Source organism: Lutra lutra, chromosome 11 (genome assembly GCF_902655055.1).
Source record: "Lutra lutra chromosome 11, mLutLut1.2, whole genome shotgun sequence".
Classification (NCBI taxonomy): domain Eukaryota; kingdom Metazoa; phylum Chordata; class Mammalia; order Carnivora; family Mustelidae; genus Lutra; species Lutra lutra.
Window position 1 is genome coordinate 17124464 of NC_062288.1, and position 15887 is coordinate 17140350.

Sequence of the window (15887 nt, forward strand, 5' to 3'; positions counted from 1 at the left end):
TGAGAATTGAATTGTTTGTCTTCAAAGCCAAGTCAAGGCAAACTCTCTGGATTATGGGATCAGCCGTGAAAGTGTGGAGTGCTCTTTACAGATATCAGATTCTAAAGAAAGGGCCTGGGTGTGTACTTCTCTCAAACATTTAATGGGTCTGAAAACTGAGGCAGGAATCTTAAGTATTTTTTTTTGTCCAGGGTCCCACTGAATTCCTGACTTCTGTTCTCTCGCTTTTTCTTAGTACCTTTTGCTCGTCCCTAATCCTTTCGGGAGGAAGGGGATAACTAATAACTAAATAAGGACAAACATAAAAGTACAATTTGTCTATACTGTCCTTATCAGAATATTATCCCTGCTTCAGTGTTGTTCGGTATTTGTGGATCTTTACCGATGCCATTCTCAGCTTCGTGAAGGTCCGTGTTGGCATTCTTTGAGTGGGTCTCAGTGTATAGTGCTCTTAACAAAGCACCACATCCTCATCCCCACTTCCCAAATATTCCAAGCGGTTTCTAGGTTAGTCTGCAAGCTGCCACCATTGATTAAGTTGCCACCATTAATTCTTGGGCAGGGCAGAAGCTGAGAAAACAGGTTCTGTATTTCCCAAAGCTTCTTAAATTCATCTGCATAATACTTGGCCTCTGTCTTATGTAGGTTTTAGAAAAACAGGCCAAATGAATTGTTTTTTTTTCCCCCTTTCATTTTTCAGTTTGCTTTATGTCAGCAAAAATTCTCTAATACCTCTTCTGCATTTTACTGGAAGAGTAAGCTTCTCTAGCTATTCATTGAGATGAAGGCTTATGCCTAGAAATTTCATTTTGATTAAATTAATAGCTTGTGGAAACAATGCTACCTTTTACTTTTGACCTTGAGTTTACAAGCGTGGAGGAAATTTTCAGCAGTAATGCATACACCATAAGTTAAAAAGCAAAAGGCATATTATTATGTGTCATGTAAGTAATTTTGAGACATTCATTTTTCTTGAAGCAAGTTGGCTTGATTTCTGTATTGTGGGCTTAATTTTTGGTGTGTGTGCATTTTGTGTGTGTGTGTGTGATTGCTTCCTAGACTCATGAAACTGACTTTCCTTTCAGGAGGACAAAAAATGCTTCATCTGCAATTCACAAGATCCTTATCACGAGACCCTCAATCCTGACAGTCATCTCATTGAAAATGTGGTCACTACATTTGCTCCAAACCGCCTTAAGATTTGGTGGCAATCCGAAAATGGTATGTGCTTGGTGTGTGATTGGTCACCTGGAAGGAGTTTACAGGCTCCTGGGTATTTGTAATCTTGATTGGTTTGTCTGCCCTATAATTATGGCCTTTGGCAGATTTACTGCCTAGCACTAACTTTTCTTGGTAAAATCTGATCTTTCTTCCTCAAGTATGCACTTTCTGTAAGAAAGAAGTCTTTGATGCTAGACCAAAGGAGTATTTCATAGCCCTCATCCTGAGGGGAGTCTTTGTGGGGGCGGCTGTATCTGTTGGGGATGTGGAAGGCCCTGCACAGCCCTAAATCTTCCATAAAATATGGCATCTTTCATTTTGATCAACCCCAAAGGAAAGGGCAAAAGCAGCCCCCCTACCATCAGTGTCCTTCCCTCTAAGAAAATTCAGTAATAGTACTGTGAATCAGCACTAGGTCTTAATTTTTCAACAACTCTAGGCTGTCATATCTAGATATGACCCCCACTCAATTTCTCTAGTGAGTATGTGAAGCCAGCTCCTTTTTCCTTTCTTTGCCTTGGGGTTTGGGTTTAATTTTTTTTAATGTATTTTATTTATTTGACACAGAGAGAAAGATCACAAATAGGCAGAGAGGCAGGCAGAGGGGGGGGGGGGCTGGGAAGCAGGCTCCCTGCTGAGCAGAAAGCCCAATGTGGGGCTCAGTTCTAGGACCCTGAGATCATGACCTGAGCTGAAGGCAGAGACTTAACTCACTGAGCCACCCAGGCGCCCCGGGTTTGGGTTTAGTAAATTCATCAAATTTGATGTTACTTCACTGGGAAACTAATCCCCCATTAGTTTTGCATCTGTGTCAAACTTGAATGCTGAACTTTGGGAAATAAAGGTAGAGTTATTGTGTCTCCTCAATAACAATGTACCATTAGATCTTCCAAAAAAATTATGAGAATTCTGGATCTCAAAGCTGTAAACCTAGGTTTGGCCATAGAGAGCATAGATTCGACTAGATCTCTCTCTTACATATGCCCTATCCCTGGGAAGTTTTTGGAGGCTTTCTGTCATGTAACATGCTATAAAGAGGAACTCCTTTACTGGACTTCCTTGTCATTGACTATGAAATTATCCTTGCTTTTCAGAAGACTCTTGGTTTCTGGGGAGAGTTGATTGATTATTTATTGGTCAGCCTTGGGACTGCATTGGTTACCAGTTTGAGACAGTCTCGTCCTCAAAAAGTGTGTCCGTCCATTAGAGCCTTACCAATTCTTACAGGAGGTTATCTTGGTTGATAGTTGAATGCGATAGGGAAGTTTCTGTAAGTCTGTACTCCAGTCACGGAGGACTTCTGAAAGAGCACAGCACCGCTTCCAAACAACAGGAGCATGTCCCGACTGCCCACACTCTTCCAGTGACATGAAAGGACAATTAGAAGGACACCTCAACTTTCGTATCAAGTTGATAGTAAAATTGTTCATCATGTGCTATAGTGCCGGGGGAGGGGAGGGTTTTTCTTGGTTGCTTTAGGAGTTCACCAATTTCTGCCACTTTGAAATCGTGGGGCAAGAGGCCAAAGGCCAGAAAGACGGATTTTCAAGGAGAGGCGCTTGTGTTCTCTGTCCCGAGAGACTCAGTGAGGTTAGCTGAAGCCTAGTCTTCAGAAAGTCAGACTGGTTGTTACTGCCCCTGCCCTCTCCTTGGTGTCCTCATTATTAAAGATGTTCTTTCTGGATGAGATTTTATCCATTTTCTGTGGGTTTCGTCCAAGTGGAGCTTTAGGTGGCGGCCTTAAATTATTGGTGTTCAGGCATCGAAATGGGCTTGGAGGGCACAGCTACTTTTCAGAACCCTTCCTGGGGAATCTACCCCTAGGTCTGACAGAAATCAAACACGCTTTGAAAGAATCACCTTTTTTTTTTTCTCTCTCTCTCTGTGGGTTTTTATTCCCTTATTAAAAAAACTGCAATGCGTTAATCAGGTTCTAAATCTAAAACGGAATGTGTTTTTAGGGCGCCCAATGCAGTGTATGTTCTTATGTTACAGAAAGGGTCCTAGGCTTGTTTGCACTTTACGTTATTTTGTTATCTCTTCATTTTGAACAAACACTGCAGCTTTTTAAAAGCCTGGGAGAGAAGAGACACATGGGGGCTGAGCTCACCTTCCACTCCGAAATGTCCAGAGTCGGTTTATAATATGGCTTTTTAAAATTTTTAGATAAGGTTGGTTAGTGTGATTATAATGTTTTTCTTTAACATTCCAACTAACTCATATCCGTTTCAGTGACCACCCCCCCACCCCCCACAATTGGCTTGGCGGTTTTCCAGTGGGAGAGTTTATTTCAAAAGTCCTACTGATTTCCTGAAAATACACCAGCCCGTGACATGATTCATTCTGACACATTCCTGTCTTCCTGCCTTTAAGACTTCCTTTGCTATAGAAGATGGACCCCCTGAAGCCTAATCTCTCCAACCCAGCAAACTGGGAAAGGTCTCCTTTAGCAAAGAGGCAGCCTGGAGGGCTGGAGGTATTGGCGAGGAGGAGGGAGGTACTTTCCATCTCTGGAATTCCAGTGGCCTTTTTAGTGTGTTAACGTGGGACTGACCCACCCTCGGGGCATGGCGTGAAGGCTGGTTTGTTTGTTCAGGCTTCCCCCGAAAGGGAAGATGCTAGTATTTGTTCTGGGCCGGTGTATTTATTTGAGGGACTCTTTGTCTCTGGCATTGTTTTTCGGTTGTGGTGATGCATCCAAAGTCTTCCCCGTCGGGGATAGGTCTTTCTAAATGGGAGCATAACTAATATGCATGGTAGACTCTTATTTATTTTCTTTGCTGCTGCATTAAAAAAAGGAATATTTGTGTTTGGCCTGGAGGAGGCTTAGGTCCCCTGCTTTAAACTGCAAGCTAAACCCCTACTGTGCACAGGAAGTGACCCCCCTCCTTCCCCTTGAGAGCCTTTTGGCTTAGAGGACGGGGGAGATGTTTTACTTTCTCCTAAGCAAAAGCTGCCTTTCTTGACAGCAACTAGAGGCAATCTGCCGGATGTCTTGTTCCGCTCAGCAGATTCAATGTGTCGAGCTCTGGAACCATTTGTGGAGAACTGGGAAAGCCTTCTGATCTGTGCTTTACCTCCTACGCCAAAGCAGGTTTCCTATCTGCAGCTTCACTTTCAGATAGAATGCAAGGAGGGTTTCTGTGAGGGGCATAAAGAGAATTTAAGACAACAGTCCCAACTGTTCACAGATGTCCCTGTTTACTATTTCCTTTTTGTATTTCCAAAAAATCTCCTATAGGTGTGGAAAATGTAACGATCCAACTGGATTTGGAAGCAGAATTCCACTTTACTCATCTCATAATGACTTTCAAGGTAAGGAATTCGTCACTTTCTCACAAATGACACGTGGAGAGGCGCCGTGTAATTCCCTTTTCGGTATGGCTCTCTGTTGAGAGTCGGCCTAAGTGGGAACTTAAATATTATTGTTGTCATAAATTGGGATCATCGAGCAGCTTTTTAAGATGGGCACAAATTACTATGTTCAACAAATACTCTATCTTCGTGGCAAGCAGGAGAGAGCGAGCCTCTATTCTAAGGTAATTCAACTGTAAACTTTTAATTAGATCTCTTTTTATGTCCCCACAGAGAGAGAGGCAGCTTTGACTCTCTCCCAAACCACAATAAAACATCTGGAGAGTAAATCCCTGATCCCTTGTGTTGATGTTTTAATGCTGAGCTTGGTAACTGAAAAGGAAGTGTTTTATCTTTAGTTTTCAAGGGCTTGCAAAATTTGTGGGAACAGTTCTGCAGTTCCTTAAGAAATGCGTATGCCTTCTTAAATGTGGATTTTCTCATCCTTTTTCTTTTAGAGATGTAAAATGACTCCCGGGCTGGGGAATTTCTCTGGACAAAGTCCCTTTGTTTCTTCATAAGCAGCTGCCTGGAAATGACAGACTCCTCATGACTTAAAGTACACGTTGATGCACATAAAACCCATAATTTACCTCCCACTTCTCAGATTAAAACCACTTTGGCTAGTTTTTGGTGGGGGGCCTGAGCAGCACCGTCTCAGGTTAGGAAGAGAGGTGCTGGGGAGGGAGTGACCGCGCGTGTGGGTAGCCGTGGAAGTCTCTGGAGGCCAAGGAGCATGGAAGGGCATGAAAGTCAGACCACAACTGGGAGGGATGGTGGACTGCTGTTTCCCAGGCCTGAGCCCCTCATCCACTGCCATCCCCGCCCCCCGGGCCCTCAGAGGTGCTGTTGCTGCTGGACAAGAAGGTTTCCACTGTGACACTTGATACTGGGGGAGGTGGGGGGCTTTCACCAAGCAAATCAACACCGTGCCTCCTCCCTTCATTAACCGCGGCCAAGCCCAGCTTGGTCATTAGAAGTAAAACTCGGCCATGCCCAAAGATGTTACCTTCATGTCTAAAATAGACAGAATTATCATTATTCATGTCGATGGCCCTATCTTTTACTTCGGAAAGGGCATCTGTGCCTCTGTGGTTCGTTCTGTGTTTGCGTACACCCGAGGTCCTTGAGGTACATATTCTGTCATTAAATACCCATTCAGCTGAGTTCGGTGGGCCAGGGATGAAACCGCGCAAGTCGGAGGGTCAAACAGGCGGTGACCCAACAGAGATGTGAGGAGTGGGTGCAGGCAGGCAGGCTGCGGTGGGTGAGAGAGGACGCCCCCTGCAGGTTCCAGCTCCCGTGTGACAAGCAACATGTATGGGGTTGGACAGGCTTGGGCGTAGATCCCCACCCTGCCCCTTTCTGGCGCATGCGGCTGGGGCCTCGGCTTCCTCTTTGGAAGGAAGAGTGGGAGGAGTGAGAACCCCTGCACTGGGGCGTTGTGTGACCTAGCCCTCCACTGGGGAGTAGACATTGTCTTGCTACCTGCCTCTAATGGGAATGCGATAATTTTATATATTCGGATGCTTGGATAAGCGGGTCAAGGAATTCAGCCATCTTCTGTTTGTAAGAAAGTGCCCAAGGCCCTGCGGGAGATTTTAAAGATCTCATGGTTGCTTTTCTGCAGGACCTTCCCACCCTACTAGGGTGGGGGGGGGGGCATAGACTGGCAAATAACTTATGTCACGGAGGGTGCTAAGCGCTCAGCAGAAGTTCAGAGAATATACGTTCTGAGCATGGAGGAGGGCGAGATTCCTCGTAGCCTGGGCTAAGGGAGAAAGCTTCACAAAGAGAGGTCGGGACTGCATTTGACCTGGGCCAGGAAGGATGAGCAGGATCTCAGTGGGAGGAGGTGGAAGAAAAGGCGTTCTTGGCAGGGGACAGCTTCTGAGAGCAAAGCGCTGGTGGTGGACAGTTTGGGCGGGGTTCGTTGGGCGTAGATTTGCCTGGAGCTCGGGCCGTGAGGGGGCGAGGGAAGGAAGATGACAGTCAGAAGGACCGGGACTCCTGGCGGAGGAGTGTGTGCCATAGAGGAAACGGGGAGCCATTGACAGGGAGATGAGACTATTTAAGGAAGGTGGCCAGAGAGGAGGCAGAGGAGGGTCTGGGACAGTGAGCACCGAGGGCTCGTGGGGAGGCCCTCGTTGAGGTCTGTGCTGATGGGGGGAGCTCACCTAGGAGACTGCTGGGGTTCATGCAGAGACGGGCCTGACTCTCACATAGGAGGGAGTCGCCCCTGCCATCTAGGGCATCCTGGAAGTATTACCAGAAAAGCTTTTTCAAATCACATACCTCCCCTTGTTGCCATACTGTTCCTCTCTGCTGCTACTACCCTTGGGAATCCTCCTCACCAACTACCATGGGGGTCCTCGGTTGGGCCCTTTTGGAATCAAAGATTCAGCCATGAATTGGAGAAGAATGAGAAGCAGAACAACAGAAGGAGGGCAAGGAGAAGGATAAAGCCAAGATATCTTGGATGTCCAAGCTGACTAAGCAGGAGCGTGGCAATAGGGCAATAGGAGTGAGGACGGTAGCGGGTGGTGGTGAGGAACACATGTTTGCCATGGAGAGAGCTGCTTGCTAAGTGGATTGGGTTTTGGGTTGGGTTTTGTGAGCCAGCAAAACTCTTGTAACGTATACACAGTGGGCTTGGGTCCATAGCCAGATGTTGCCAAAATCGTAGCTCTTTCATGGAATAGAAATTCAGAGGTAGCTGCACCGCAGTGTGAGCCCTGAGCAGGTTGATGAATGAGCGAAGAGTGTGGAAGGGCCTCCATTCTGAACATGCCAGTGTTTTCCTGGGTTCCAGCAGCCTCCTGAGTCCACAGGAAATCGGATCGCTCTGTCAATGACCCTTAGGGACTCAGAAGCTTCCGGAAAGGAGGGAGAAAGAATCACAGCCAGCACTGGCTGTACGGCGTTTCCTCTCTGCTCCCTTCTGACCCAGAGACATCAGGCTGGTCTGTCCCCAGATGTCATCACCCAGGAGGCAGGCCTCATGGGGAGTTTGTCTTGGCTGAGGTAGTTATTGGGGTTTTCCCCCCTTAATTTAAACTCCTTCGTCATGTACTCTTGAATTTAATAAAGTACCATTTTCTTATATTCCTGAACAGGTAAAAAAGTAAAAACCCAAGCAACTAGTAAGTGAGTAAGTCAAAGAATCTGTCAAAATATGACCTTCCGTTTTCTTACCCTTGTCTCCTTTGATCCATGCAAAAGACCGTCGGGATTATTAAGGAAGGCAGAAGGAGGTCTGGGAATGGACTGGTCTCCCCATTAGTGGTCACCCGGATTTCTCCCAAGCATTGGTTTTCATTCAGAAGGGAAGGTCTGTTCAGCTTCTGTTTGCTGGGCTGGCTCCTCGGCCCTCGTTTCCCCACAGTGGATGCGCCATGTGCCTCATCTCTTCTTTCCATCCTCCCAAAGCTCCATCCTGCCTCAGTTTCCAGGAATCTGGCCTCTGTATCCCATCCTCCATGACAGCCACTTGATCTGCTGTGATGCCATCAGCCAGTGAGGCAGAAAGATGGGTTTGGGCCTCATTCAGCCTGGATTTGAATCTAAGCTCTGCCTCTAGCTGGCAAGTCCATGAACGTGTCTGAGCCGCCATTTCCCATGTGTAAGAAGAGTGTGTTTCGAGGGTGTTAGATTCCTGGGGCCTCCATAAGGCGGCTTAAACCCTGGAAGTGTCTTGTCTCACAGCTGTGGAGGCTTTATGGGCAAGATCAAAGTGTAGACAGAGTTGGCTTCTCCTGTGACTTCTTTCTGTCCTTGGCTTGGAGAAGGTGGTTTTTCTTCTCTCTTCCCTTGGTCTTCCCTTGGACATGTCTGTATCCTAATTGCTCCTGTTTATAAAGAATGCCAGTCGCATGGGATTAGGGCCCACTGTAAGACCTCATTCTACTTTAATTACCCAGATACAGCACATCCTGAGGGACAAGGGGTTAGGTCTTCAACATAAGAATTTGGGGAGGACACCATTTGGCCCATAACAGGAGGTTAAGCAATGATGTAATTCAGTTGCCTGGCACCACTCTTTCCTGCTTTGGCTAGCCCTGTGCTGATGCCTTTTCTGGAACAATGACTTTGGCTCTTTTATCTTGTCTTTTGCTTTTCGGGGGAAAGTCATACCTTTGGGGGTTTCAAATACCATATGCCAACAGTGATTTCCAAATCCATGGTTCAAGCTCTGTTGGCGCAGCTGGGTGCCAGACCGCTGTTTCCGGTTGTCCGCTGGGTGTCCCCTTGTGGATGCCTCACGTGTAACTAGTCCAAAACCAAAAGCCTGCCTTCTCTTCTGGGCTTTGCTATTAGCACAGTCACACACTTTCTCTCTCTCTCTCTCTCTCTCTCTCTCTCCCCAAGCTCAGGTGCCCCTGTTTCTTTCCTTCCCTCCCTTTCCACTGAAACCCAGCAGATCACCAAGTGTGATTCAATATGCTTTACTAAATTCTCTAAGTTTTCAGAGCAATTGCATCCTTTCTGTCTGACCATACTGTCATGCTTGAGTTAAGACCTTCATCTTTTTTTCTCTCAGTTGGTTTCCTTGTCTCTTGGTTTCTTTTGTTTCTTGTTTTTCTGTATCCAATAATTGTGCCCCAGGATGATTTTTCTTTTTTCCTTTTTTTTAAAGATTTTATTTATTTATCAGAGAGCGCACGTGCACACAAGCAGGGGCAATGGCAGACAGAGGGGGTGGAAGAAGTAGGCTCCCCACTGAGCAGGGAGCCTGATGTGGGACTCGATCCCATGACCCCAAGATAATGACCTGAGCTGATGGCAGATGCTTAACCGACTGAGCCACCCAGGTGTCCCCAGGATGATTTTTCTAAAGTACAACCTGATCATTTCATTCTGTCCAGTCCAGTCTTTTGGTGCTCCCCTTTTGCGGCATAAAGGTAAAGGCAAGGCCTGCACATGGCCAGCAAGTTCCTTCCTCCCCGTCCTAGTCAAGCTCCTCTGCCGCCTGCAGCCCCTCTGCCTGCTGCCTGGAAGACACTCACCCTTCCAGGATCCAGTTCGAGGCTATCTTCTCTCTGAATCATTCAGAGAGAGAGAGCGTGTGTGTGTGTGTGAAAATATCCATAAAACAAGATTTGCCATTTTAAACCTTTTTAACTCTACAATTCAGTACCATTAGGTGGCTTCCCAATGTTGTGCCACCATCACCACTCTCTATTTCCAGAACTTTTTCATCACCCCAAATATAAACTCTACCCACGAAGCAATAACTCCCTATTGCCCCCTCCCCCCAGCCTCTGGAAACCTCCAATTTACTTCCCGTCTCTGCGGACTTGCCAATTCAAGACCTTTCCTGTCTGTGGAATCCTACAGGATCTGGCCTTTTGTGCCTGGCTTCTTTCACTGAGTAGAATGTTTTTGGGGTTTATCCATGATGTAGGAAGTATCTGAATTTCTTTTTTATGGCTGAATAACATTCTCTTGCATGTCTATGCCGTGTTTGGTTTATCCATTGGTCTTTGATGGGTCCTTGGCTGGTTTCTGCCTTTGGGCCATTGTGAACTATGCCACCATGAACATTCTCATCCGAGTATCTGAGTCCCCATTTTTGGTTCTTTGGGCAGTGGAGTAGCTAGGAGGGGAATCGAAGGGTTCTGCAGCTTCTCGAGTTAGTCTTCCCAGAGCACACTGTAGGAGACTCTGCTGTGATGTTTTGTATCCTGAATGATGTAATGAATGTGCTTCCTGAGCCCATCTGCAGCCTGCAGACCACGGTCTGTACTGAGCGGCGGTCAGTGCCCAGCTGTCAAACGATTACACAAGCGAACCGAGCAAGCGGGCAACCTGACCAGTCCTGTGATGGGTGCACCGACTCATCCAAAGAGTGTTAGCTATTAAGTCCCACTTATGGTCAGCTTCTAAAGAAAAGCAGCTGACTGATCTCTGTTAGGGTGGGAGGAAATGCAGCATTTCAGGGCTCGACACTTGCCAGGGAGAGGACCCTCCTTGCACCGGCCTGAAGTTTCTGAAATCCTGCCACAGTCCTAGATACCAACCACACGCCGGCAGGGTTTATGGCGAGCAGCTGAGTGATAGGTTCATCTGAGTTTAAAAAAAAAGAAAAAGTACAGATCACCAATAGAAAACATCAAACGAGCCTTCTTCTCTTCCCCGCCTTTAGACATTCCGTCCGGCCGCTATGCTGATAGAACGATCGTCCGACTTCGGGAGAACCTGGGGCGTGTACAGATACTTTGCCTATGACTGCGAGAGCTCATTTCCAGGCATCTCCACCGGGCCCATGAAGAAAGTGGATGATATAATTTGTGATTCCCGCTATTCTGACATTGAACCCTCAACCGAAGGAGAGGTTTGTTTGCTTTTCTTGTTTTACATTCTACTCACAAATTCTTTTTGATCATGGCAAAAATACCCATTACTCTTGTATCTATTTTTAGGTGATATTTCGTGCTTTAGATCCTGCTTTCAGAATAGAAGACCCTTACAGTCCAAGGATACAGAGTAAGCTTGTTTTCGAATAAAAGCTTTGATGGAAAACAGCAATCATGGAAGAACTCCTAGCCAGAACACTGCTACCCCAAATCTAAGCATTCAGTGCAGAATCTACCCTCTTTGTTTCCTTTTATCTCCACAATACCCAATCAGAGGTCCTTGAATTTGGCAGGAATCAAAGTCCTCCCCGATGGGGAACACATTTTGATTAGAGTAAAACATTTAAGTTGTAAGTACTGAAACAATTATGCAGGTTGTAATACCTTATTTTATTGCTCAGTATAATATATATGTATATAAATATATATATATAAATATGTCATATAATATATAACTTGTATATTACATAAGTCATAATTTATTATATATTATGTATCATATATTATAACATATATGTCGTATAACATATAACTTATATATGTTATATATAATATATAACCTATATAATAAGTTATATAATATCATATATTGTGTATGTTATATAATATATAACTTGTATATATTATATAATATATGTATACATAAATTAGGGTACAGATTAAGCTGTTGTAACAGAGTGTCCCCAAACATACAGTGGCTTGAATAAAATAGAAGTTGATTTCTCTCTTACGAAATCATCCAGAGGGCTTTCCAGAGAAGAACAGTAGCTCATCTGCTACATGTAGGATTACCACATAAAATAAAGGCTGACAGCCAGTTAAATCTCAATTGGAGGTAAATAGCAAGTTGTTTTTTTAGTATAATTATATCCCATGGAATATTTGTGACCAGTACAAGGACATCCCATGCAATATTTACGGTTGGTGTGACTATGTCCCATGTCATATTTAAGACAGACTTTACTGACCAAAATATTGCTTATCTGAGATTCAAATGTAACTGAACAACTTGTATTCTTATTGCTACATCTGGCAACCCTAGCCACTAGAGCAGCCAGGTTCCTTCTGTCTCCTAGTCTTTACTCCTGGCATGGTTGGAACTGGACCCGACCTATGGGGTGGGAGGCAGCGAAGGGCAGATGACATGGGAGCTGCTCACGTCCCACTGGCCAAATTTAGTCACGTGGCCAACCTCAAGACACACTGGGAAACCTCTAGCAAGGTGGCCGTGTGCCCTCTCACACTCTCGCTAGAGGCTTTTCTTGTCAAAGGAAGGAAGGAAGGAGGAGTACTGGGGGGAAATCCAGGTGTTAGCCGTGCTCAGTATGCTTGTATTTCCATTTAACAGATGAGTAAACTGAGGCTTAGAGAGTTGGAATAATGTGCATAAGAGGACAGTCAGATCCTGAACCCATAAGTTATGATTCTAAATCTAAATTTGGAAGCTTTCTAGCATGTAGCAACCATGCTTCAGTCGTTACAGAATTACATTTTGATCATCTTGGAAGGCAAAATATGCGCTAATTAGAAGAAGGGGGTTTGGAGTCTGGCAGCCCTGGGTTTCAATCCCAGTTCCAGGAGATCACAGTTCTGGGACCTGGGGCAAGTAATCTGCTTAAACCTGGTTTTTTTTAGAATCTGTTTTTTCAACTGTCCGTACATATAGTAATATTGACTTGAACATCATTATGGAGGGAAAATGAGTTCTAGAAACGACCTTCCGACGTGCCTGACCCACAGAAAATAGTCAGTGAATTGAAGCAGCTGCTGCTTTTCATGTTGCCACGAGCCGTGGCTTGGGTCTTGCGTGGACCTGGTCCCTGTACCTCAGAGTGAGGGGATGAGACTCCCTCTCCGGCTACTAAGGCGTAGGCCACTAAAGAGAGGAAAGGCTGATTCCGCTGATCGTGCCCAGCTGCAGACGGCCCTAGTTGAACCCAAGGCACCATAGAGTCTCCCAGCGCGAAGCATGCAAGAGTAGAATGGAAAACGTCCAGGAAATGTTGCCAGAAAACGGTTGTTTCCCCACTTAAATTAATTTTACATGCGGCCCAGACCGTCTCTGGTCTGTAATTTGCTTGTTCATTCTATTACAAAGCAAATATTTATGGCACATCCAGCCCTGTGCCATTTCTGAGTGAGCTCTCGAGGCGTCCCCTCCCTGCTCTCAAAACCCGGTTGTGAGAAGCGTCCACATGGTGTCCGCGACACCACCCTGTGGCGTCCTGCAAGGACTCACGGTCCGCTCCTTCTTGGATGACATTTGCAGAACTTGGGGAACGTGTCACCATCATAATTCTCTGGTCTTTTGTTGTTGAATGGCCTCAGAAAATCTTGCCTGTGGTCGAGAGGCACCTGTTTTAACTGCTGATGCTCTCCATCGCCTTTGTACTCTACGGAACAAGGAAAGTCTCTTTGGTTGGCCCTGTTGTTGAGACCTGGGGCCTCACTTCAAAAGCGAGTCTTGCCCACGCCAGGAGGTCCATGTACAATGCTTGGCTGTCGGTAACTGTGCTGGGAGAACGGAGAAGGGACATATTTGCTCTTCCGTGGGCTCCCACAAAGTTCGGTTCAGGGGCTCCTAAACACTCCGGCCGTTCTGCAGCTTTGTTGTCAGGCCTCTTGTCAGTAGATACTTGTCTTCATTCTGTGTGTGGGAGGAAATGTTGGCATTCACACATTCCAGCCAGCTAAGTTGTACCACGCTTTCTCTGTTCCGTTTTTGATTTTACAAAGAGCCTAAGTTCAATGCAGGGACTCATGGACTGTCCCTTTCAACCCACAGCTGTTTCTATAGTCTTCATTGTAGGCTGCACATGTATTATAAGTCATTAAAATTGTATTCGGGCTTCGTGAGTCTCTGATGCCCTGTGCCAGCCCCTTGTCCTGTGGGGCAAACGAGAATGCGTCAGCACCAGTGAGAGTAAAGCTTAGGGACAATTTCAGGCTGGAGGACTGATGGACTCATGAATCTTTCCAGATCCACTTCAGCAAGAGCAGCTTAGCCATTGATGGAAACACTGCTGGAGAAGAATGAATGGCTTTTGGTTTATCAAGTTACTCTACAATATAATTGGTAGCCCCACATCTGTAATAAGCATAGATCTGTAGGCCCAGGAGCGAGAAGAAAAGATAAGAGAAATTGATCCACAAGTAACTTATTACTTTGGATAAAACAACTTGCCCCAACCTCCTGATACTGAGATCCTTTATCCTTATGTCACGCTATGGATGACAAATGGGACAAAAAAGTGGGAGACTGTGATGTTGGGTCAGAATGTGGTGGAGATCTTCTGTCCCTGGAACATGGTTCTTCTGCAGTGTTAAATCTATTTTAGCAACTTGGATTTCATCTATGTGGTGGGAAATTTCAGATATACTTTATTTCCTCCCAAAATGAACACAAGAATATTCCATCCTAGCTCTCTTGTAATAAGAGAATTGGAGTGTGTTGATAAACCCTTTCCCACCTGCATGGACTCCTCTGGGTTTGAGCTGACGCTCGTTGCCGTGACACCAAATGGCATCGCAGTCGTTCAGGTTACTGTGTGCTAGAGGTTTCTGGCTGCCGTGCCACCGTGTTCTTAAATTTCTCTGCCTTCGTGCTTTTTCCTGAAATGGTCTGATGTTCTTTCTAAACTGGTGAAGAGGGAACAGCCCTTCCTTCTTCCAGAGACTGTCCCATGATGTCAAGCTTTACTAGCACGGCCCTCGAGACCGTACAAGGGGGTGATTTTTATCTGTCGTGCCTGTCTGTAGAGAGATGTTGTGTCATTGCAAAAGATGTCTCCCTTATTTGATCAGACTTTCCCTCTTCTTGGTGATCCTCTAGATCTCTTAAAAATCACCAACCTGAGAATCAAGTTTGTGAAGCTGCACACTTTGGGTGATAACCTTTTGGATTCCAGAATGGAAATCAGAGAGAAGTATTACTATGCAGTGTATGATATGGTGGTTCGAGGAAATTGCTTCTGCTATGGCCATGCCAGCGAGTGTGCACCTGTGGACGGAGTGAATGAGGAAGTAGAGGGAATGGTAAGCAAGCACTCTGGGGGGCTTTCTCCTTTATTTTATTTTATTTTTTTAAGATTTCATTTATTTATTTGAGAAAGAGAGGTGGAGGTCACAGAGAGAAAGGGAGAAGCAGACTCCCTGCTCAGCAGGGAGCCCGGCGTGGGACTCGATCCCAGGACCCCAGGATCCCAGGACCCTGAGCCGAAGGCAGACACCTCACCGACTGAGCCACCCAGGCACCCCAGGCTTTCTCCTTTGGACAGATGATCCCAAAAAGCAATTTGAAGCTAGTTTTACCTTAAACCTTTCACAGTTTCTTGGGGTTTTATTTTTCCAGACTGACTTTTAGCTCTTTCCGCCTTACTGGTGGTTGACGGATGGTTTTCTCTTTGCTAACTTTCTGGGACTCTTCATGTCAGAGACAAAGAATTAAATTTTGGAAATTGTTGCAACAAGCTACTGCTACAGTAGATCTTTTTTTTCCAGCCAATCCAATAAAGATTAAGAGGTTTTCTCAATAGCCATCACATCTTCCTTTCCTTTAGGGAAGATCAGGCACCACAAGCATAAAGTGCCCTCAGCCCAGAGAACCAGGACATTTGAACCCAGAACCACAGAACATGACTTAAGAACCCAGTGGGCTTTGTTTCTTTATATGCTTCTACTCGTTTCATTCTTTTCCCACTTTTACGCTGTGTTGTCAATTCATGTACTTCTAAAAATTGGGGATTTGGGTGATTTGCCAAATGGATAAAGTTAGGGTATTTTACCCATTTCAAAGTGAACTGGTAATTTTTACAGACCCATAGGATTTCGGAGCTAAATGGATTTACTCCACCAACTATCCTTATTAGAACGGAACAGGGACTAAACAGCTCACCAGAGGGCCCTAAGTCAGCAGCAGATGGAAATTTCATGTCTAGCTCTCCTGACTCTGCCCCA

General features: G+C 45.6%; 1 protein-coding gene across 3 annotated transcripts in view; it reads left to right on the plus strand.

Annotated features, from left to right (window-relative positions):
* The window catches only part of LAMB1 (laminin subunit beta 1), a 68684-nt gene that overhangs the window by 3877 nt on the left and 48920 nt on the right, over window positions 1-15887 (plus strand). For all 3 annotated transcript variants that reach the window (XM_047695855.1, XM_047695854.1, XM_047695856.1), the window contains exons 4-8: window positions 1086-1221; window positions 4463-4536; window positions 10721-10909; window positions 10998-11061; window positions 14764-14966. In XM_047695855.1, the coding sequence (XP_047551811.1) occupies window positions 1086-1221; window positions 4463-4536; window positions 10721-10909; window positions 10998-11061; window positions 14764-14966 (666 nt within the window). The remainder of the gene's footprint in view (window positions 1-1085; window positions 1222-4462; window positions 4537-10720; window positions 10910-10997; window positions 11062-14763; window positions 14967-15887) is intronic.